The 23,505-nt window shown below is 48.6% G+C and overlaps 3 protein-coding genes across 4 annotated transcripts; 2 read left to right on the top strand and 1 right to left on the bottom strand.

The window, feature by feature from the left end:
• Positions 1–137: 137 nt before the first annotated feature.
• On the top strand, positions 138–5,348 carry LOC120947556 (GPI mannosyltransferase 2). Of its 2 annotated transcripts, none has more exons than XM_040362974.2 (2): positions 138–251; positions 949–5,348. In XM_040362974.2, the coding sequence occupies exon 2, from the start codon at positions 1,157–1,159 to the stop codon at positions 2,837–2,839; it is 1,683 nt and encodes a 560-aa protein (XP_040218908.2). In that variant the 5' UTR covers positions 138–251; positions 949–1,156; the 3' UTR covers positions 2,840–5,348. The 2 variants fall into 2 exon arrangements, with proteins under 2 accessions (XP_040218908.2, XP_040218909.2); XM_040362975.2 differs by lacking the exon at positions 138–251 and adding an exon at positions 290–872.
• LOC120947553 (probable ATP-dependent RNA helicase DHX34) lies at positions 147–9,428 on the top strand. Its single transcript, XM_040362968.2, has 6 exons — positions 147–251; positions 5,440–7,435; positions 7,516–8,106; positions 8,180–8,591; positions 8,662–8,968; positions 9,035–9,428. Exons 2-6 carry the CDS (start codon positions 5,453–5,455, stop codon positions 9,375–9,377), a joined length of 3,636 nt encoding a protein of 1,211 aa, XP_040218902.2. The 5' UTR covers positions 147–251; positions 5,440–5,452; the 3' UTR covers positions 9,378–9,428.
• Positions 9,429–9,449: 21 nt separating this feature from the next.
• LOC120947554 (uncharacterized) lies at positions 9,450–20,269 on the bottom strand. Its single transcript, XM_040362969.2, has 6 exons — positions 19,437–20,269; positions 13,802–14,147; positions 13,614–13,727; positions 11,968–13,542; positions 11,761–11,890; positions 9,450–11,678 (listed from the first exon to the last, which is right to left on the bottom strand). Exons 2-6 carry the CDS (start codon positions 14,090–14,092, stop codon positions 11,317–11,319), a joined length of 2,472 nt encoding a protein of 823 aa, XP_040218903.2. The 5' UTR covers positions 14,093–14,147; positions 19,437–20,269; the 3' UTR covers positions 9,450–11,316.
• Between the last annotated feature and the right edge of the window lie 3,236 nt (positions 20,270–23,505).

Genomic DNA, 23,505 nt, shown 5'->3' with positions numbered 1-23,505 from the left:
CGTCAACTGAAACTGTTTCGAAACACCTGTCAAATGGTCCACTTGTGGTGCAGCCTGCCAGCAGTTTGGTCTAGTAGGGGAAGGATGTTTGTTATGCACTTCGTCTCCCAGAAAAATCGCTTTTGCGGGTAGTTTTTCGGAACAAAAATGGATTTGCGTTGTATTCAAAGATCCTAGAATAGTTTGTGAAACAAGTGTTCGTATAATAATACCGCCCACGTGCTTGCAACTCATCAGTATTCCATATTTTTGTAAGTATTTTTTATCGCTAGACGCACAGTGGTGAACACAATACAAAAAATCAGACACACATACACATTTCGGGCACTCGCGCGAACTGCAAGCACGCGGAAAATGTACAGCGAACGCGTGCGCGTACCTACGCCAGAATCGAGCTCCGGAAAAGGCCCGTTTTACCCCAATATTTTGGTCCGACTGCTGTTTGCTGGTGGTAGTGGTAGTAGCAGCAGACCGTCTTCTACATGCCCGGTGTATCGCTTGAGTTAGACAATCGTACAAGAAGAGATAAACAAAACCCGAACTGGACTGAGTGGTTTATTTGGGACGTGGAACGATTTGTTTGCTTTGCCAAGCCTCTATCTTGGCTTTTGTTTTGGTCGCCTGGTTCGTCGCGAGGGAAGACGGTGTTCGTGTGGATTGGTCGCGGTACGACGCACGACGCGGCCAACGAGACACGCGCACTACCACCCACTCGTCAGTGGAGCGAGCAACCCCAGCACTCGGCCCCGGGAAAAGAAGAAAGATTTTGTATCAGGACTTTCAATCTAGTAGCACATTCCTCTGCTAAGAGACCTGCTGTGCCAGCTTGTCCGGGGGGAAAAACAAGAAATTTCCATATCTGCACGACAAATGTGTGTTGAATTTTTATCACAACTCGGCAATTTCAGTCATCAACAGCCTGAGTACAGCTTCTTCTTTCTTTTCCAGGGGCCGCCGGGCTGGTCGTTGATGGTACAAGTGTGCGATTTAGTTGTGCAAGTGTTTGAGTGAGCGTCTGTTGGCACCAAATGTCGTTCTGATAATAGAAAAAGCTCGAAGATTGCTCGACAAACTACACGCTTCCATCCTCGTGACTTCTCGAACTGAGCGGATAAAGTTTAATGCAACACCGTGGTGTGTCTGGTTTGGTGGAAAAATGCGATCGGAATGCTACAACGGCAGCGGTGCCAGCACTTCCTCTCCCAAGCGACGGGTCAACGTAGTAGGCAATGGGAGGTCCCATCATCACCACCAGCGGCAGCACCATGCAGCAGGCGGCGCAAATACCCACCGGGACACGACGACACATGACAGAGGCACAGACTCACCACCCACCCTGACCGAACTGCCACCGTCCAGCGGATCCTTTCTACACATATCAATCACCAAGCTGGCCATCGGAAGCCGCCTGTTCGTGATAGTGCTTCAGCTGGTTGCTAACCTTCTCCTGCCAGACCACGAAGCAGGCGTGTTTGTGGCACCGAGCGACAAGAACGCACCGGAGCGACCACTGGACGCACTGGTGCGACTCGCGCTCGGCGGTCTGAACCGGTGGGATGGCCAATACTTCCTGCACATTGCCGAGCACGGCTACACGTATGAAAATGCGCTCGCCTTCTTCCCGCTGTTCCCATTCATCCTGAAAATTGTGTGCAGCTCGCTCAGCAGCTACGAGGTGATCACCTTCGTGAGCTATCGGGAGCTGTCGCTGCTGCTGGCGGTGCTGCTGAACGTGGTGTGCTTTACCGGTGCAGCGAAAGCGCTCTATCGGCTGAGCAAGCACGTGCTCGGCAATCAGAAGAAGGCGGAGATTGCCGTGCTGCTGTTTTGCTTCAATCCGGCGTCCATCTTCTTCACCGCCCCGTACACCGAAAGTCTGTACGCGTGGCTGTCGTTCGTCGTAATGTACCAGTGCATCGAGGACGTGACGTCGATCTTCCTGACGATCCCGCTCAGCCTGTCGATACTGTGCCGCTCGAACGGCATGTTCAACATCGGGTTCGTGCTGTACTTTGCCGTGCGCCGGATCGTCGCCCAGTACAACGTGCACAACGTCATCTGCATCTGTTCGCGGCTCTTCTCGATGCTGATCATCGTGCTGTTCCACTACGGTATCGCCCAGGTGTACAACTACTATCTGTTTTGCTTCGTGCAGAAGTTCAACTTTCCCGACCACGTGCGTGAGTACGCGGCGGAGCATGGGCTGGTGCTGGCCGGCAACAAAACGGACGACTCATCGCCCTGGTGCACCAACCTGGTGCCGCTGTCGTACTCGTACGTACAGAGCCACTACTGGAACGTGGGCTTCCTACGCTACTACGAGCTGAAACAGCTGCCCAACTTTCTGCTCGCCCTGCCGGTCGTGTATCTCGTACTGAGCAACTCGTACCAGTATCTGTGCGAACACTGGGAGTACGCCCTACGGTTGGGGCTGTTCCGGCTGACCAAAAAGCAGCACAAGGTGATGCGCCCCTACGATCGGTTTGCGCTCGTGTTTGTCGTGCACGCGCTCGTGCTTACGCTCTTCTCGCTGGTGTTTGTGCACGTGCAGGTTACGACGCGGCTCCTGTGTTCGGCCAGTCCCGTACTGTACTGGTACACGGCCGAATACTTTACCGGGGAGCGAGCGTTCATCAAGCGGCAAGTTATCCGCAAGCTGTCGAAGCAGGTGAAGGATGGCGAGGAAAACAGCTGCACCCACGTGCTGAACCACATCGAGCTGAGCGATTTGCTTGACTTTCGCTGGATGAACGGCCGGCAGCAAACGATCCTGGTGTACTTCCTCGGCTACACCATCGTCGGGACGGTGCTGTTTAGCAACTTTTACCCGTGGACTTAATGAAAGAGGGAGAATCTGAGCGAACTGCAGCGATCATCCTTCTTTCCTTCTTTCGCAGCTACAAAACAAGCAGCTACTCGCTCTCTCTCTGTGTTGTTGACCAAAGCTAAAAGACGGTTACCAAGAACCAGGACACAAATTCTACTCTAAACATTGGGATTACACTTATCTCGTGCCTTTTTCGCTCTACTACATACATACATACATACATACATATTGCCAAAACCGAACGACAAATACCAAAATTTGAGGGGCAGCAGCAAGGTGAGCACAGAACCACAATGGTTTTCAACCGAATGGGTGGGTTCACGCTGACTGCGTCGAAACGAACGAAAACTTCCAATTCGAAATTGACCAAAGTTTCGCTTTCTATTTGCTCATTGTTAAATTACAAAATTTGCCAAATTATTAGGAAATTAATTGGAGCGTTACGTACTATCGTTTCCTTCGACCATGTTCGAACCCGGACTGTGTTCTTTTGTGTTAGCATTAGCCCGTAGACTAGTAGAATGTATTGCTATAATTTAAGGGGTTTTAAAATTGAAAGCGAGAGCGAGCAGAACCGGTTGTTAGCGAATCTTAAGCTTAAGCGCGCTAAAATGTTCTGGTTAACATTATTGTTGTGTTCCGGGGACAATGTAGTTATCTCTATCCAACTTTGCCTTGCATTACCACCGAAAAGGAACAAATCTGTCGTCCGGCACTGCTGCTGCTGTGGCGCCAACGAACCAATGGATGGGCTTTGACTGTTTTAGTTAGAAAACATAAGGAAGCAAAACGTGGTCAGTGTTTCTGCTACAGCAGCAAACCCGTACTACAACAGCTAAAACGCAACGCATGGATCAATGGAAATGTGGACAAGTGGGTGGATCGGATCAAACAAAAGTCAAACTTGCAGAGCTACCATATATAGATATACACATATACAGATAGCGACTTTACTTAAAAAATAAAAGAAAATACTATATACATGTTTAAACTCGAGTCAACTATATACATATATATACATATACTTAACATGGTTTTTAACCATCATTAGACTTTACAAAGCAGAGCTACTGTGGGTTGCAATAGTAGTGGTAAGACTCGCAAACCGGACGAACACGAAATATTGTGGAGTGAAAACAGCTGACAAAAGAAAACGAAACTGTATCTTAAAACAAAATCATTAAAAAACAACATGTTAAAGCTATTCTCTTGCGATAGAAGTGCATAACTATTATGTAGATTAAACAAACAGCAACACTAAACACTTGCGTCGTACGTACGTGCGTACGTACACCCTAAACAGAACAGAACGAAAACAATCAAATGAAATATTTCCTAATTATATAGAAAGACGGGCAATCGAACGAACTTAACATATTGTGAGAAACGGCGGACGAAGCAGACGGTAGCAAACGTTGGTTTTCCACTAGGATTAGACGTATTTCAATTCAAGTTGTTGTTGTTTATACAATTTCAAAACATTACTTACTTCGGGGGAGAAATAGGTTAACGGTAACGAGAGGAAGCGAACCCGATAACATTAGCAAAAAATACAGGAGTATCGCGTTTTACACAACACTTTCTACACACTCTATTCTGTGTAGAGTAGGGTTTCGACTAGAGCGAGAACAACAAGTTAGTGATTAGTTAGTAAAAATCGAGAAAATTTACAAACGTAAACCAATTTAAACCAAACATAATCAATCATATAAATGCAAGATGCTAATGCAATTAATACACTGTCGCACAGTAATTAAATAATTATCAAACTAAATAGAAATGAATTAACACAAAAATGAATGAAAAAACCATAACTTCCTCACACATAAATAATCAAATCAATTACTAAACTAAACTGCATTACTTAAACTGCAGCTTCAAACTCCAAAGACACGCACATACCACTCTCACCGGTCGTGCTTTACATATTATCCATTCGATTTTAACTACTTTTAATAACTTATGAACTAAAAAGGAATAAAAAATTGACGAAAAAACCATTCAATTAGGCACGCTTAATAGAAGCGAAAAGAATGGAGTTAAAAGGAAGGTGCGCCCTAGTGAGACGTGTTCTTTAGTCATTCGCATTCGTAGTGGACAATTCAGCTACTTATTGGAGGAGGTTACTCCCATTCTTTTGCGTAATTACGATTTCAATGTGCAATATATTTCTCGCTCGCGTAACCAGTTTGTACAAGAGCGTGTAGAGCAATTATCAATTAAAAGAATTAAAGTATTTAAAGCGCTACACATAATTGATCTATTTGAACGAATCGAACTTATTGCAAAAGACATTAGTAGGGCCGGCAGTGGGTAGTTTTCAGTACAGTACGCACAGTACAGAGCTATCGAAATTGATTGGAACGTCTCCCCATTACCTCTATAATCGTTGAAATCCGCTTTTAAAATTCAAAGAGTTTAGTGCAATACTATCTTCGAGGACGTTTGTTAGACAATATCTAGTTTCACTGTTGGACTATTTCTGATAGAAAAAACTGCAATAAACTGTTTCTCATTCGAATATGACGATCGTACGTGTGTGTTTGACCCCTTTTCATTCCAAAACACTCTTTTAGTATACATATTAAAGCGTTTTTTGTTCTTGTTGTTAGGATCGCTGCCGAAATGGCTCACCGTACGGATCATGGGCGATCGAGAGAGTCGGGCTCACGAAGAAGACATCGTTCACGTTCCCGCAGTCCTCCAGTTGCAGCTTCTCCTGCCCGCGACGATACTCAATCCCTTGAGCAGACGAATTTGATTCATTTTTCATTTTTAAATCACAAAACCGAGCTGAACCGAGTGCTGCGTGGATATTGTGCCCGCGATCAACTGGTGGACGATGTGAACGACTTCTGGCTGTTTGTGAACAAGTACGAAGCACTGCTGAAGCGCACCGGACAACCGATCCTGCCCGACCCATCGACGGAGGGCAAGCGGCTGGACTGTCCCAGCGGAACGATTCCCAGCGAGTACAGGAAATCGCTCGGATGTTGCGTGTCACTGAGAGTTCCGGTAGAAGAACTGTTGGCACGGTTGGGTGGAACGACGGGTGCCGTAACGCGCACCAAACTGCTGCAACTGCTGCAGATTGTAACGCATTATCTGGACTTTCGCCAGCGGGAAAAGTTTAACAAGTTGCGCAAATTGCGCCAAGCGCAGGCCAATCTGCCCGTCGCCAAGCATCGCGAAGAGATCGTTGAAGCGGTACGAAACGAACGCGTGGTAGTGCTGGCCGGTGATACGGGCTGTGGGAAATCGACCCAGGTGCCGCAGTACCTGTACCGGGCGGGTTACGAGGGGATTGCGTGCACGCAGCCGCGGCGTATCGCTTGCATTTCCCTGTCGAAGCGCGTTGCGCACGAGCTGCTGGCCGAGTATAGGACGGAGGTTGGGTACCAGATACGGTTCGAGCGGAGCAAAAACACCAACACCAAGATACTGTTCATCACGGAGGGATTGTTGCTGCGGCAGCTGGCCAGCGAGGACAATCTGCAGCAGTACTCGGTCATCATACTGGACGAGGTGCACGAGCGCCATCTGCACGGTGACTTTCTGCTGGGGATTGCCAAGTGTTTGATACGCGCCCGGCCCGACCTGAAGCTGGTGCTCATGTCGGCCACCATCAACATCAAGCTGTTCGCGGATTACTTCTCCGAGGAGGAGGCACGCATCATCGAGGTGCCGGGACGGTTGTTCCCGATCAAGCTGCACTACATGCCCCAGCTGCAGGATGTGCCGATGGTGAGCGGCGGTGCCGGAGGCTCGAAACGCACCCAGAGCGACCGGCTCAGCCCGGAACCGTACATACAGATTCTGCAGCTCATCGATCAAAAGTACCCGCCAACGGAGAAGGGCGACGTGCTGATCTTTCTCAGCGGGTTGAACGAAATCACGGCGATCGTGGATGCGGCCCGCGAGTACAACGAGAAGAACAAGAACTGGATCATACTGCCGCTGCACAGCACGCTCTCGATCGCGGAGCAGGACAAGGTGTTCGATTACGCACCGGACGGTATGCGCAAGTGCATCGTGTCCACGAACATTGCCGAAACGTCGGTCACGATCGATGGCATTCGGTTCGTGGTGGACAGCGGGAAGGTGAAGGAGATGAGCTACGATCCCACCACCAAGATGCAGCGGTTGAAGGAATTCTGGATATCGAAAGCGTCGGCCGAGCAGCGCAAAGGTCGCGCAGGCCGTACCGGACCAGGCATTTGCTATCGGCTGTACGCGGAGAAGCAGTTTTACGACTTTGACGCGTACAGTACGGCCGAAATACTGAAGGTGCCGCTGGAATCGCTGCTGCTGCAGATGATTTCGATGGGGCTGCCGAATGCGCGTCTCTTCCCGTTCGTCGAACCACCGCCGATGGATAACGTGGAAAATGCGATCGTTAATCTGAAGGAGGCGGAAGCCCTCACGGAGGACGAAAAGCTGACACCGCTTGGAAAGGCACTGGCCAAGATTCCGGTCGACATTGGCATTGGGAAGATGCTGCTAATGGGTTGTGTGTTTCAGCAGCTGCAACCCGTACTAACGCTGGCCGCTGCATTAAGCGTCCAATCGCCGTTCACCAATCGAGCCTACCGCGATCCAGAGTGTGAGGTAAGGACGGGGGCAACACACCGTGAGTCGGTGGAATGGTGAATCTAATCGCACCGTTTCCGGTGGCTTCTTTTCCACAGAGAGCACGCAAATCGCTCGAATCCGACCATGGCGATCCGATCACGCTGCTGAACGCGTACAAGGAATGGTTGGAGATCAAGCAGCACCGGACGGACTATGGGCGGCGTGACGATGGCGATCGGCGCAGCGAAAGCTCCAAGGTGTGGTGCCGTCGCCGGGGGCTGGAAGAGCAACGGTTCTACGAGATCACGAAACTGCGCAACCAGTTCCAGGATTTGCTGCAGGACTGCGGTCTGATGGAGACGCAGAACAACGACCATCTATCCAGTGCCGAGCGAGCAATACGCAATGGAGAGTTGCGTCAGCTGAAGGAGCTACGGAAGGCGCACCGCATGGAAGCACCGCGGAAGCGCAAGCTGCTTAAATCTGACCCTTGGGGGTTGGGTGAAGATGGCGAGGAGGAGGCCGATGATGGCCGGGTGGACATACGCGATGTGGAGTTTCGCTTGAGTCACGACTCGTCCAAGCTGCAGCATCTCGTGTCCGGTGCGACGGCCTGCAGTTATCGCGATCTGATGACGCTCAAGCTAATTCTGGTCAGTGGACTCTATCCCCAGGTGGCGATTGCTGACGAGTTCAACTACTGCAAGGTAGTGTGGTGATGTTGTGCAATGTGAACTCGAATGTGGCGATTACAAACGTATTCTTTACCTTCGCTTGCAGAGCTTATCGGAACAGTTCTTTCACACCCGTGCCAAGCCGTACGTTTCGCTGCATCCCATGAGCTTCTTTGGCAACAACGCGCAGATACTGCAGCTAACGGACAGTGAGATCGAGGAGAAACCGCCGACGTACAAATCGCGCCAGCCGCTCAGCTCCCGGCACCAGATTGTGTGCTATTTGACGCTGCTGGAAACGAACAAATCCTACCTAACGAACACCTTGCGCATGCCGGCCGCTCAAACGCTACTGCTGTTTGCGCATACGATCGAGACGAACGCGTCCTGCTCGCGCATCGTGTGTGACGCGTGGTTGTGTTTGGACTTTCCGGCGCCAGAAAGTGGGCAGGCGTTGCTGCTGAAAGCTACCAAACTGAGACGTCTATGGAACCGACTGTTGGCGGAAAAGTTGAAAGGTACTGTGTATCAGTGTTTTTAGTTTCTTTCTTGGATTCTATCCTTGTGATTGTTATTTTTGTTTTTTAGCTCTCACCATAACGGCCGATGGTGAGCTGACGAAAGCTGAACGAAACGTCTCGATCGATCAGATGAACCGCGAACTCTGGTCCAGTTTGGCTCAGTACATGAACACCGAAGTGTGCTATACCATGAAAAAGCTACTTCCGGCGGATCTAAAAACACTCTACAAAGGACCCTCGCTGGAGGAGGACGACGAGGAGGACGAGGAGCGGATGGAGCTACCGGATCCGAATCCCTTCGCGGAAGACTTCCAACCACTGCGCAACGAAACGAAGGGTGGCGTGTACTTGACAGAGAACATCACTTACGGCTGGTAAGTGCGTGTGCAGTATGTCCAGTGTGATGTAATTGTAATAAGCCTCCCTTTATTATGTTAAAGCATCGTCGAAACGGATTGGAGCATGCAGATGCAGGATCTAATCCTTGAGCAGGACTGGGAATGTGGCCATTGTCGAGGAACGTATCGTTTGACTGGGCTGCAGAAGCTACAACATACCGTCCTCTGTAAGCCGGTCGACGATGAGGAGGAAAAGGTGGCCCCACCGACCGCAAGCGACGTTAGCAGTTCGTCCAAAAAACTGAACGCAACTCGATATGATTGTTCGAACTGTGGTCAGCAGCTGATGCTGAGTGCGATTGAGGTGCTAAAGCATAAGAAGGGTTGTAGCAAGCGCGTTAAACAAGAGCCGTCGGATGATCCGAAAGAAGAGAAATGTTCGTAGATCCAATATACCAATATAGAATGGGAAGATCTGTTTACGTATGTATATATAGATTATCTTTTCGACTTTATTCATGTTAATGTGTGTATAGGATACTGTTTGGCTTTTTTTGACAATGATTTGCATCAAATGGCACTAAACATTACCGACGTGGGCACATGCAGACAACCACACACACACACACCAACACACTCACACACACTCAGACACACTTGACGCCGTTGAGTACAAAGAGGGACTACAAACCACCGCTACCTGATCCGTGGGGAGTAATACGAAGCGTTCTGGTGACTTCCGGGGAGGCTACATGTGATGTGATTGTGGCACTATTGAGTAGTTATGCCCAAGGGTTTGATTGATATTTGGAACACTTTTACCGATCGTCCTTTTTTTGATATTTCCTTTTTTATCTACCTTTTTTTCTACGCACTGTTTGGCCAACAATACAGTGATTGGAATGTGTCACGCTCTGCACGAAACGGCACGGGTTTTGGCACTGCTTTTTTGTTTGTAGGATATCTTAGTCCGCGTCTAGTAGTACCCAAAATCGCACACATGCCCCATTTGACAACGTGTTACAAGCGAGCTGCTGCTGCTGATCCTGCTAGTTTATCGAGGCTAATTTCCCGGGCTCAATGAAATAAGCCAGCGTTTGATTGATTTCCCAGCACTACTCCAGCACTACACCAGCGGGCTAATACTGGTCACCACTACTACTAGCTACTACTATAAGTGCACTGCAGCGCTTCTACTATAATGTGTTCTCCACAACCGCACCCGCGCGAAGCTGCTTGAGTTTGGCATTGTAATTTGTTGTGCAATTTCGCCTAAAGTGTGTTGCATATACATGCATGCCTATGTTTGCCACTAAGAGTATTTGTATAAATTTCCTACACGCACTCCTCCTATCCCATCTAAGTATATGTGATTCTGTTTGTTTCGTTGACAATTGGCACACAGTCAGAACATCAATCGAGCAGCCGCTACAATAAGCACTTCCGTTTCCAAAAAACTTCCCTGCAGCGTGTGATACTTTTTTATGGTTTAGCAATGCCACCGCTCTACGGTCCACATTCAAACGCTCCGTTCCGTAATTCTTTGGCATGAGAAAGATGTTAAAACGATGGGACGCTAGTCTAATAGGGCCACAACGATGAGATGGCCGTGCGGAAACACTATTGTAATTACACAACGGTTCGTTTGTGGTGAAGGTGTGATTGAACATTTGAAGAGAAATCTCCCACACTCACATACACATAGAGCTTTCCGTGTTCATAATTCCAGCAACATTAAAAGATTCGATAGGTCCAGGAAATCCCCCTATTTCTTCAGCAATGTCTCTGCAATCAACGATTTCTCTAAGTGTGTAGCCGGTCGCTTTGGAACAGGAGAACAACGAGAGCAAAACATCTCTACACTACGCTGGAAGGCTAACAGTTAGCTAATACAGCTCCAGAGCAAAGGAGGGGGCATGAGGATCACATTAAATCATCCGAACAGATATTTCAGATAGAGAGAGAGAGACAGAGAGTCCTTTTGATCGGCACTACTGTGCACGCGGTTCCCCCTCCCCGAACGGCCAACAATGTCTTGTCCACTGTGTCTATTTCCACCAAATTTCCAAGGCAATGGGTTAAAGACCGTAAGTACGTGTTAACTCTGTTTGGTGGGAGGATCGAGGATCCTCCGGGTGTTTTTCACGACCACACATCACATGTCCCTCACGCAATGTCCAATACACGCAAGTACGACGCGAAGTCAGGCAACGATTACCGGGAGAAGCAATGGCTCCATAAGCTACCTCGGTTCGCACAGTTCTGGGCCAGCAAAGCACTACCATGTCCCGCAGATCGATCTCCCGCCCTTCTCCGCCCCTCTCCCAGGAGCCTCAGTAGTGCTTTTGCTTCACCAAACATTAGTAATCGTGCGCACACAGTCGTCACAAGCTGAGCTTTAGCGCTTTGCGCTGGTTTTCCAGCTTCAGCTCGAGCATGGTGTACGGTATGACCGAGATGACGAGCAGTATCGCGAGGATGATGATTTTCGGCGCCTCGCAAAGCACCCCGTGGCCGGCAAACGTGACGGCCAGCCCGAGGAACCGCAGTGCCTGCAGCGGAGAGGTCACTTCGGCGAACTTGTTCGGATGGGTGAGCGTAGTCAGCGCAAACAGCAGTGTCTCCCAGACGGCATTGCAAACGCCCCACGCTGCCGGTATGACGTACAGCACGGCACTATCATCCCTGGAGGGCTTCCAGCGCAGCAGAACCAGCAGCAGACAGGCGTGAAACATGAAGCCAGCAACTGTGAACAAAGCAGGGCGCAAATGTAAAACGGACACCCGTCCATTGTGTGAGGAGACGCAGGGGTCCTGCACAATACCTACCGATCACTACAACGCGCTTGGTGTGTCTCAGCAGCATGCTCAGGGTACAGGCGGCTATCAGCTGCATCACACCCATACCGATCAGCACGCCCGCCACACTGTTCGGTCCTAGTTCGCAGGCAACAAAGGCCTGAAATGAAAAAGTCACAAGACAACGATATGAACGATCCTGCCGACTGACCGAACACACCCGTCTCCTCTTCTCACCTTCATAAAGTCGGCCATCATGTACGCCTGCTCGGTGCCGACGAAGTAGGCGAGCGGTCCGGCAAACAGCAGCGTGTCGGACATGCGCCGTATCGAGTCAAACTTCACGTTGAATTCAATGTCCGTCGTGAACGCGGTCACCGTGAACGCCAGCACCCCGAACACGAGATAGATGCCCATCAGCGGTGTCGCACCCGTGTAGCCCCGCAGCTTGAGCTGATTCTCCAGCGCGCTGCTGTTGATCGGCACGTTCCTGTCCCACACCGGGCACAGATGGGAGCCACAGATGCGCTCGCCGTAGTCGTTCGTCTGGAACATGCTGTATGGAAACCGGTCCATCAACTGGCCCGCCGGATCCTCGCCACCCACGGCACCACCCGGTGGACCGGTCGATGTGCTTGCCGGATGGAACCCTTCGTCACCGTTGCCGGTCGGATCGGGCAGCCGGATGTTGTACAGAAAGTACATCGTTTCGCGTAGTGTCGGCATCGAAGGTGTGGGTTTGCTGAGTTTTGTGCTCTCAGTCGTTGTGGTCGTTGTCGTTGTTGTGGTTGTTGCGGTCGTTGGGATTTTTGGCATGTCAGTTGGTTGCTGTTCCGTCGCTTCGGGCAGTGACATAAGCATGTCTCGGTACAGTGGCAATCCACCGTCCGCGGGCTGGTCGGTGTGCGATCCATTGTACGTTGCCATCGTTCCGTTCAGTGTTCCCGTGAGTGCCGCATTTGGGACCGGCGGAGCGAGACTCGTGATGTAGTAACAGCCAATCCGGTTCGATCCGGAGGCACACGTCAGCACAAACGCAGCCACGATGGTGCCGACTATGATGCCAAAGTCTCCCGCCGCTCGGAACCAACGTCCCAGGCGACGAACCTGCTCCTGCCGGCTGCATATCAACCGATGATCGTCGTAGCTGTCCGCATTGGCACCGGCCGTGCTGGTTCCTCCACATTCGGGCTGCGAACAGCTCAGCTTGCCCGCCATCGACACCAGCAGCGCTTGCTTGCAGATGACGGAAGGGCCGAGAAACATGCCGAGCAGCAGGTAGGCGGGCACCAGGGCCAACAGCACCGGGTAGATGTGAGCGGCCAGAAACAGACACAGAGCGCCGTAGCTGGCCGCCAGCACGATCGAGTACCCGAAGCGCTGAACCAGCTTGGTCGTCATCAGGCTCATGCCGGCCGTCACGGCACAGCACAGGCTTAGCAGGCCCGACCCAACGTCCGGACCGGCGGCCAGCCACGACTCCTGCTGGAACCAGGTGGAGTTGGCACCCTGCAGCACGATGAGCGGTATCAGCGCGGTACACATGAAACCGTGCGCCACCGCCACCAGGATAAAGTTCTTCGTCATCTTCGAGCGGACGTGCGACGGGATCTTGTGCCGACAGCCGTAGCTTCGGTTCTGTACCGTCAGCAACTTGCGCACGGACGTCGCGCCGATGGAACTGTTGACCGAGTCGCGCCGATGTCGGTTGCCGAGCGAAGACGACTGGAACTGGTAGGTGGCGGGAAACGTTGGCCCAACCGAGATCCGATGGCTGCGGTTCGAGGCCGGCGAGTAGTTATTTAAGTATTGCTGCAATGGAAAAGAGTGCTTCAATTGCTGTCGGAATATCCCGACAGAAGCTGGGCTGCCCTACTACTTACATCTATGATCGGGTCGTCCCAAATGTGATGCGCCTGTCCAGAGCTTCGCGTTCGCATCACCTTCCTCGAGCCGGGCGGACATTTCTGCTGAAAGATACTCTTCGCTGCTGCAATCTGTAGAATCAAAAGGAGGGAAAAGAATCATAATCTTGCTCCAGACTCACATTGGAATGGTTTTAGCTACGCACGTTTTGCTTATGGATAAAGACGGGTCGTTCCAGCGTTCGAATCGATTCCTTCTCCCGGCCAAAGTCACGCTCAATGATGCGGTCCCGGGCAAGGATGCGTTCCCGCTCTTCCAGACGCCTTTCCAGCTTTTCGGTCGAAAGATCACTCAAGTTTGGCAAGCTGCCCATCTTATCGCACGCAGCAGCACTGTTCACTGTCTTCTGCAACCTGTTGGACTGTGTCGATTGAGCTGCTGTCTCAAGTACTGTACGTGCACCGTTGCAAATGCTATAATGCGCTGCTGGGAGCATTCATCGTTACAGCTTGACACACACACACACACGTTCGTTAGTTACAGCTCCTTTGCTGTGGAAAGGAAGGGAATGAGAAAGAGAGAAAGATTAAATTAATCATAATTTTGATGTCTACAGATTGACAGATTTGCACATGGCGTTTCCATGGAAACGCAGCTTACAAATCAGCCATGAGCAATGAGCAATGAGCTTGTCCGCAAACAGGACTCTGGTTCTAGCGACGCTGAAATGAAATTGGAATTCCATTGGAAAATGATACACCTAGAAAACAGAACGCAATCAGCGGGCCCACTCCATTCCACTCCTACCACAACGGAACACGGTGTGTTTACCCGATTTAGTTCCCGAGAATATAAAACAGTTTGTGGCTTCGGTAGTTCCTCGGCAACACTTCAGCACTGTGTAAGTAAATCAGAGCATTTTCTCGCTGAAACTCAATTTTCTCTCTAACCGTTGCAGTGGATGCTTCCAGCTAAAGTTGTTCTTAAAATGGGAAATATAATGTGCCCGTTCCTCGAAACATGTGGAGCTATTTTACCGTAGGCCGATGATGCTCAATAATTGAATTCAGCGCGTTCCCAGAAATAGCCACCACAGAGCAACGTAGTGTGCACCACCATCCAACACTGCCGGCTGCGGGAGAGTCCCATTACGGATACGGCTGACCCTGAAATTGGTAGCCACAGCATCATTCTGTTGAACGTTATTATTGTCGGTCGTGCCAGAATCGGTTCCAGAATGTTCCTTCCGTTCCATAATGTCTCATGCAAAATGCACTTGCACAAGCATCAACCATGGCAAGATTCAATGAATTTACGTGTGGCAGCGGCACTGTTTAACACACAGCACTAGAGAAGACAGCAAAAGCTATCGCCATGGAAACGAACTGCTCCAGCTGCCTCACAAAGCCCGGCAAGTGTTTCCGGGTGCAAAGTTTTCCCTGCTTGCGGAACTGCGGAACAACAGGTATTAGGCAGCTGGCAGCGAGCGTGTGACAGGCCCGGTTGTGAAATGTCATCTCCCCGTCTAGCACAGCTCTCCTCCCACGTCCGGGCGAAAGTTTTTTAATCACCCTGGCAACATCAGAGCACATCCGGCGTGGCGCGTTGATTGCTTGGATGGTTAGGGATGGCTGTCTTTAGCATCGTGTGGTTCGGGTTTGGTGTTTGGTGTAGGATTTGGCAGTCCAACGAGTACACCCACATCGGCAACCTACAACGAAGGCATTCGGTAACGTAATACTCCGCTTGAAGCCATTATTTTCATCGCCTTACTGTAAGAGTTCAGTTGCATTTCTTCAACACACACACACACACCAAATGCTCTTCCTTGGGAGCATGCTATTGTTTTGCTGCGGGCAAACGGGCAAATGATACGTTGTTTACGTTAACCTACCTACCTAATAAAAAGGACACAAAGAGCCTAACATAACATAAAGCATCAGCATCAGGCACACAATGAAGCGCGCTCCATTTTGTCCACCAGTATCATAACAGCACGACGATGCTGTGACGCGGGCGAAAGAAATCTGTCATTTTCATGAACCAATAAATATGAGATCCTTTTTCTAGCAACTCCTACGAGCCAGGCTCTCGGTAGGCATCTGTTCCATTTTTCTATTTTTGCATAAGCCGCCAACAATTCACATTCATGCAAATCATCGCGCACGCTAAATGAAATACGGACCGCCCCAGCCACGTGCCAACGTCGTACGAAGCAAAGAGTTTGGGGAACGCGGGAATGTTTCTCCGGTGTATGTGTATGTGTGTATGTTTGTGCATGGAGATGTAATGTCAATAACAACGGCCACAAATTTTACCATCCTTTCCACCGGTTGGTGTGCGGTTGTTTATTTTTCCTGGTGCGCCCGCCCACGTGAGCGTAATTTATTTGCAAATATCTCAACACGCTTCCAAATACGTCCCCGTGTACACATTCCGTGGGAGACAATTTTCTGGAAAGTACGATTGTGTCGCCGTGTTTGTGTTCCAGAAGAAACGTTTCGCTACCAAAGCTTGATCACGTTTCGTGCTTCGTACCGCAATTGTCTTAGTAATCCGTGGAAGAACCTCAAGCCTCAGGGCAGGCAGGATTATGGAGCAGCCCGGTCGTCCATGGAGACGCCTAGTCTTTAACGAATGATTGCCGCAACAGCACACGCTGCATTCAACGCCAGTTCAACGTTCTGCGGCATTGTAGCTAAACAGCTTTTCACACGTCAATTATTCCACTTAATGGTGGGACAAGCAGAGCAAGTGCAAGTACACTGACTCGTACACACTTGCGTACACAGTGGGTCATTGACTATCGTCGTTGCTTGAACATCCGCCGGATAAGGCCGGCGACCGACTGTAGACACCCAAAGAAAGTCGACTACACCATCCACCATGCGATACCATGAATCGGTCTTAGGTGAATGGTTGGTTCGCACAGTCACATTCTGCTATGCAAATTACCACCCGCGCAACGAGCGTTCCATCAGAGTGGGATGGAAAATTCGCACACACACACACAATTCTTGAAATTCTTTTCACTTAAATCACCACTTTAGATCATTGCCATATTTGCAAAGACGTCAACGTGTAGTGCCCACGCTGCTGCAATGATATATGTCTGATATGCGTTGAACTGTGTTTGCAGGCTAATTAAAAGAGTCTTCTTAATCCACTACATTCGCAGCCACTCAGTTTGCAGAATCTTATCATAGTCCAGAAGGAAGTGTGTTGTGCATTGATTCTCATAAAATATTACTTTTCGTAGCGATGTATGATATCAAGCTGTGTCAACAGTGGTTCGTCATGCCCGTCGGTGTCGTGATATCTTAGGCATAATCCCTTTGATATCATCCACTTTGGTTTAATGAAAAGTAAGCGAGGTAATTAAAACACACTTCCATTTCAATAATTGAATTGGTTGGGATGAGTAATGGATGGTGAGTTTTGCTTTTTTTTAAAGCTGGAAATGTTCCGGATTGAGAATCACTTAATTCGACCATTGCCTTGGTAGATGAACCCTCGTCCTATGATCTGAAATGTGTTTGCATTAAAACAAACTCATTCAATTCACTCTATGAGAAGAGCTAAAGAGTTGGAGAATACATTTTGGGGGGCGAAAGGGCAATCATTTATGTATACAAATGAATCTCTCATTGAATTGCAAAACGCAACTCACGCAAACCGTGTTTAAACAAGGACTTTAAACGCAATTTATTTTCGATAAACAACAAACAAAGCACCTCCAACGACACTGTTAGCGTTCAATCAAGCCAACAGACAACTCAAGAAACCAGCCAATAAGGCGCAGATTCGTGGAAAGTGGTGTTCCAGCTTCCTATCTCCTCCCAGCTGGTCGCCGCATCTAAGGTCGCCGGGTGCAAAAGTCGACTCCGGGAGCTCATGTTAGCTGCTCTTCAGCCCGAGACCGGGTCTTCTCGGAAATGCTAACATCCATTCTCCATTGTTGGCAGTTTTTCGCGCTGTCGAAGCGAACGATATCGCGTGCGGAAGTAATCTAATTAGAATGCTTCAGCTCGAGAGGCGTTAAACATAGAACAATGTGATTCGAGGAAACTTTGAGCCGTTTGCTCCCGAAGACGTGCCACTAAGTACGAAGGGGATTGTGCTTGGTGTTGTGCAGCAATCAATAGACGCCAGATGCCCGCACGAGAAAGCACGGGCACGGGGCTTTAATGGGAATAATGTTCAATATTAAAAGTGAACATAATTCTCACTTTGGTGTTGTTTTTTTGGTACAGGCAAAACTTTTACTTACAGCGCGATTCCCTCGAACATTCTACAAATAATTCAAAAGTGCTGGAAAGTTGCTTTTTCCTTCCTTCTTTAGAATGGAGTATGAAAGATGGCAGCTTGTTGGGAACGTTTCACCGAGGACATGATTAGCCCCCGGGGTAGAGCTGGAAACATCAAACTCCGCTAAAGGTCGTTCTAAGTTATCGACCATTTGGCTTTGAGCTCGTTTCGGGTGCTGCTATCGACAAGCATGTTTTCTTCTTAAACGATTAAAAAGAAGGGTAAAAGGGGGTTAGTTTACCGTCTGCTGTTGCTCTTGTAAAAAACCCCTCTTTGCCTGTTGTAAGCAACAACATGCAAGAATTGAAATTACCGGGAATTAAAAACTGGAACACCCCTAAGGGTTGGCAAACTGAGAAACCAAAAAAGTCACGTAGTGTTCCCGCCGTCAAGGATAATTTACTGGAAGTACAAACAATGTCCGGCTTTCCAGAAAACGACACGCTAGCTCCCCAATGTTAACTAAAGCTCTAGTAAATCGGACAAATTTGTCTGTCCGAAAAGTTGTTTGAAAGTTTTGATTGTATTTTTCCGTTTTTCTGCCAAAATGAGTTCCACACTTCTTTAGGCACGAAGCCCATAAATCTTTGCGCAATTATTGTGAATTATTAAAATCAAATTCAAACCTTCAACTTCATGGTCGCGCTCTCTGTGCGGGTGAAGTGAGACGTAACAAATGGACGACCTTTCTACAGATTCACTAGACAGTATCATTAGTTTTTGAGTTTACACTCTGCCCACTATTCGCCTACCGGGTCCGGATCCCAACATTTCCCCTCCCCACCATCCCCTCCCATCAACAACCGTCAGCTAGACATGAATAATCAATTTCCCAGCGAACCGAGAGGGCCAATTTCGTACTGAGAGGTAGAAACTCTAGAGCCACACGGCCGGCCTCCTGCCAGTGTGTACTCCGACAGCAAGACATCCAAATTGCATTACTTACAAATGGCGTCCGACCGGGTGAGGATACACTGTCTTTTATATTCCGTTGTCTGGGACGACTGGGAAGAAGGCGCTTGGGATGGGATGTAAACCGTACAAGCTCTCCAACTTGAGCGGACAGTATCACGGAATTGGCACTTGGTTGGAGGGGGATAAGATTGCTCCATTCAATCACTTGCGATGTGGCGGCGAAACAAAGGGTATGAATTGTTAAACAACTAATCAAGCCCGCCAAACGAATCGAGACTTTTTGTCATTGTATTTCTTTAGAGTGAGGTTAATCAAGATTAACTGACCTGCAGCAGAATAGTCTCCCAGAGGGGACTTTTCAATAAGCGAGGTTTGTTTTTGGTGGGATAATATAAACGATGAAATTAATCGATTGATAACAACGCAAAGAATAATACCATGAAAATTGAACAAAAACCTCTTCCAATCTCCTCTTTCTTCTCTGGGGTGTTTTCATTTCGTCCCAATTTCTGACCGATTGTACTCAAACCGCAACTGCGAGGACACAAACACACATAGAGAAAGAGAAATATCCCCGTTTTCTTAGGAACAAAAAAAGAAAAAACATCCTTACACACCTATGCATGCAATGGTATCCGTATTCATTTCAGTGTACGCGAGCCTGGGTACACTCGTACGACGCAGGATGGCAGCCACAGACTCCCGCTTTTCCGCTACACTGTCACTCCCCGTCACAGCCCTTTTGTGCCACCAGCTGCGTACGATGCAGAGTCGCAGTATCCTTGACAATGCGACACGACCACTTTGATCTATTCACTGTACTCCCCCCGGCCCGTGGAGGAAACGCACTACACACTGGTTTTGTTAACTTTTACAGCTGGTTGAGCGTCAAAAGATTGCGTTTTCTTACTATGTTTGTACACTTTTGTGAGTCACAACGGAACGATAAGAAAGCAATGAACAAACAACTCTCGCACGCACGCACACGACGATACTCAACACACTTTGCGGACAACCTGATTTCCCAGCAGGAGGTTCACAGCTTCGATTTTCCTATTCCATCGAACACCGCAGCATACACTTCCGTCCTTTGTGTCTTTTTTCACAACCAAATCCTGTTCCTTTCCATTTTTCGACGTACAATCAGTTCCTTTTTTATTGCAGCGTGTTTTCCCTGAGTGATGACAGGTTGTATGGAGCGACGCTGTACCAGCTCCTAGACAGGCCGAAGGATACTGTGACACTGGCGGAACATTGTACATTGCACCATCCTTCATAAACATACTACGCGTACAGTGCAGTATCGCACACACACATACTTATGTCGTTCGTCGCCTGCACTACTTCACAAAATCCCCTCGGCTCCTTTGGGGAACGTCGTCTCACTCCTACATGAACGATGGATGCTGTTGCTACGGCAGCGACGAGACTCGTTGGCGGGATTTTCCTACCATTCCCAGGCACTGTGGTCCGTCTATGTATCTGCAAACACACACACACACACATCGAGCACCGATCAAGACAAGGATGCCATGGATCCACTCCACTAGGGAGAATTGGTGTCCTTTTATGTGTATGTGTGTGAGAGAGAGTGATGCTGTCTATCATCGTGCCTTCCTTTGCCTTCCCTCGTTGCTGACAGATTGCAACACATTTTGACAGCTGCTAGCAACGGACATGCGCATCCATCGCTTCTTGCGTTTGTGTTGGAGAAGCTTTTACGCCGAGTGTAGCTTTTGCCGGCAGGACGATAAGCGGTAGTAGCTTTCACGTCCGTTAGGATGTTATCGAAAGTATTGGTTCAAAAACTGACGCTCTTATTTTCCATCAGTTCAGAAATCCTTCCATATAATTGCTTACTATTGTTATGATATTTGTATAAACACTTAAACACACATGTATCACCGTCAGCTAAAACACATCCTGGCAGCAATCTTGCTAAAACATCAACTCAAACTTAATTATCCAAAGTGAATGACAGATTATTCTGCTACACCCGAAACTCCACGACGCCGCGGAATGACGTCAGCCCAAAAGGCCCACAAGACAGACCACGTACCGCCCTCAGCCTTGTGCTAGATTCTTGGGCCGAGAGCCCAAAATATCGTAGATTGAAAATGATTATCATCGTTTGGGAGTAGCATCGACATGGCAAGATCAAGCTCGGAATATAAAAATATAACGCATGCAACCCCTCCAAAACGAGACCAAGAACGGACGGCATGCCAAAGCACGCCCTCGAGTTAGTTCGCCGCGGTGGAATCATTATTTAAAACTGAAATCATGACACGGTTCAGACAATCGAAAGCTATCCTTCACCGTGTTATCGACGCGAAAAAGCATCGCCCCAAGTTCATCTAAATTAAATTTAAATCTTTAATCGATTCGAGAAACAATTTCCATAATTTCCCCAACTAGCTCTGTTCGTTCGTTCCGATTGATGCGCTTCACCTTCCCGTTGGAGGACGGATCTTCTCGAAGGTCCTTCTCGTCAATACGGGGAAGAAATGTGTGCCCAATCTACGGCAAGATGGTGCTTTACTGTTATCACCCCGAGATCACAAAGACTGATACGAGCATCATAACCGTGACATAACGTGTTCCCTCGTGCATCACTCTACCGTAACAAAACTCATAAACAAAGTTATTGATTTTCCAGCATCCGGCAGCTTTGGCAACCCACTGTAACCGTCTGTTTTGCATCGCGCTTCGGAAGCGGGTCGAGTTTGATGAAGTAGAAAATTGTAATGCCAACTCGAACATCGATTGCTAGCGGTGGCCTTCGTGCGTATGCGTTTCGCGTATGAAAAAACAGAATTCGCAAAAGAGCGTAAACACAAATAAGCGTAAAAGTCGGAAGCTGTGTAGCTTAGCTTTGACGCGGCCTAGTCTTAGGTCCATGTGCTTCCTGTTTCTGTTTACCGCGTTTCGCGCAATGTTTACGTTCAATGTACCAGTCAACCGTTATAAATTAAGCGTCAGCATTGGGCAGAGGAAAAAAAACACAAACGGTTCCTCATGCCTCAACTGTCCCTCAACACGTCTGGCTGTGATGTAATACTTCATATAGGACTACGATGGTCGAGAACCATCGCCCGTTCATTACGATTAATGAGAATATTGCACGCACAAATCATAATTATCACTTCATAGCACAATCAACCTATCAAGGAACGATTGGACACGATATGAACGAAAGCAAAAGCACTCATTTGCATGCTACCTGTGTCCTCCACCGTCCAACGCACCCTAATGACACCATTTTGTAGTCTACAAAGTGCTCTAATCCCGTACTCATTAATCCATCGGCCAGACATTGAAATCACAACACCAACCACACCAACGCGCTTCATCTTACAATGAGGTGCCGATTCTCGAAGCAAAAAGAAAAAAAACACCTCAACCGCAACACTTCACTCCCCTGCCCTCATGGGTCGGATCTCCAACCCAACCCCCAACGGAAACTATTTCATTACCAACCGGTTTATTGGGTCGGTTGGGTCTAATTTTGCTGGCTCATTATCGTACGACCTCAGCGGATTCGTTTCGAGCCCTTGATGTGTGAGTGTTGTGAGGGAGGAAGGTGCTCGCGAATCAACGGCCAACAAGTGAGGAAGCAACAATGAAGCCAACAGAGAAAAATGCGACCTCACCACCAAGCAGGTCTTCTTCGCCATAGGAAACTCATTACCCTTTTTCAGGGCGTTGGTGTGGAGTCCAACCGGTCGGCCGGATCGTCGGTTTGGCGGGTCTTTGCTGAGCTCTGCTATTGTGATGACTTTAATGACAGGTTTCTCCCGGGACTCAAGCTCAGTGCTTCATCAAAGCTCCACACACAGCGTGCCCTAAACATTGTGTCCCATCAGAACGAAACACTCTGGAGTATCTGGAGAACAACGCAAACCGATTCTAATGTCTTGTCCGCAAGAGGAGGTTCGCCGTTCGTCGTCGCTAAAAGCCATCGATCAATACCCACTACTAGCCCCCAATCCTGCTGAGTCTGCCGTAACTCGTGCCAAGCTCTGCGAATAGCGAATTGTTCCGTTCTCTGCCGTCTCTTTGCCGCGGGTTTGGTTTTCGATTGGTTTTGCACGAACCGGTAGTGGCGTGCTAGGAAGAAACGAGAAATTGACGTAAATAATTTGTGAGCAAATTCTTTGCCCCGAACAATCCGGTTCCACTCTTAAGGTGACTGCCGAAACCGAAACCCCCGGCGTGCGTAACGTATCGAATGCGCATTCGTTCCACATTAGAGGATATGCCTGCATAAATCGTGGAGTTATTGACGGTCTACAGCAACATCACATTTTGGACAACAATCGTTTAATTGAATTATACGTACGATTGAGCCGCGTTCCGTCGCAAATTGAACGTATTTTAAATAGGAAATGTGTTACAATTGCTACAGCACGTGTCAATACAATAAAATAGGCACTAAAAATGTTTACTGTAGACTGATTACTTAACATAAGGCATTATATCTATGGACGGTTTTTATACTACGCTACTCCATCAATCATTCATCCAGCTCACACACAGTGAGATATTATTGATTAACTTCAGCAGCTGGTCCAGTGCGCTCCCTTCACACATTGAGTGTGCATTAGAATTTAATTACCGCATCTCCAGATGGCCACCGTCACGACTGCAATGTCCGGGGCGGGTTATTACTGCATGTAGCTCCAT

Source organism: Anopheles coluzzii, chromosome 2 (assembly GCF_943734685.1).
Source record: "Anopheles coluzzii chromosome 2, AcolN3, whole genome shotgun sequence".
NCBI lineage: Eukaryota > Metazoa > Arthropoda > Insecta > Diptera > Culicidae > Anopheles > Anopheles coluzzii.
The sequence above is the reverse complement of the archived record's forward strand: the minus strand, read 5'-3'. Positions and strand labels throughout refer to the sequence as shown.

What these genes read in the sequence shown, in the direction of transcription:
- LOC120947556 (XM_040362974.2), top strand. Translation starts at nt 1,157, where the DNA reads ATGCGATCGGAATGCTACAACGGCAGCGGTGCCAGCACTTCCTCTCCC.
- LOC120947553 (XM_040362968.2), top strand. Translation starts at nt 5,453, where the DNA reads ATGGCTCACCGTACGGATCATGGGCGATCGAGAGAGTCGGGCTCACGA. An exon ending in ACCGCGATCCAGAGTGTGAG is followed by an intron (nt 7,436 to 7,515) that starts GTAAGGACGGGG and finishes TCTTTTCCACAG; the next exon opens with AGAGCACGCAAATCGCTCGA. An exon ending in ACGAGTTCAACTACTGCAAG is followed by an intron (nt 8,107 to 8,179) that starts GTAGTGTGGTGA and finishes CTTCGCTTGCAG; the next exon opens with AGCTTATCGGAACAGTTCTT.
- LOC120947554 (XM_040362969.2), bottom strand. Translation starts at nt 14,092, where the DNA reads ATGCTCCCAGCAGCGCATTATAGCATTTGCAACGGTGCACGTACAGTA. An exon ending in TCTTTATCCATAAGCAAAAC is followed by an intron (nt 13,728 to 13,801) that starts GTGCGTAGCTAA and finishes TTGATTCTACAG; the next exon opens with ATTGCAGCAGCGAAGAGTAT. An exon ending in GGGACGACCCGATCATAGAT is followed by an intron (nt 13,543 to 13,613) that starts GTAAGTAGTAGG and finishes TTTCCATTGCAG; the next exon opens with CAATACTTAAATAACTACTC.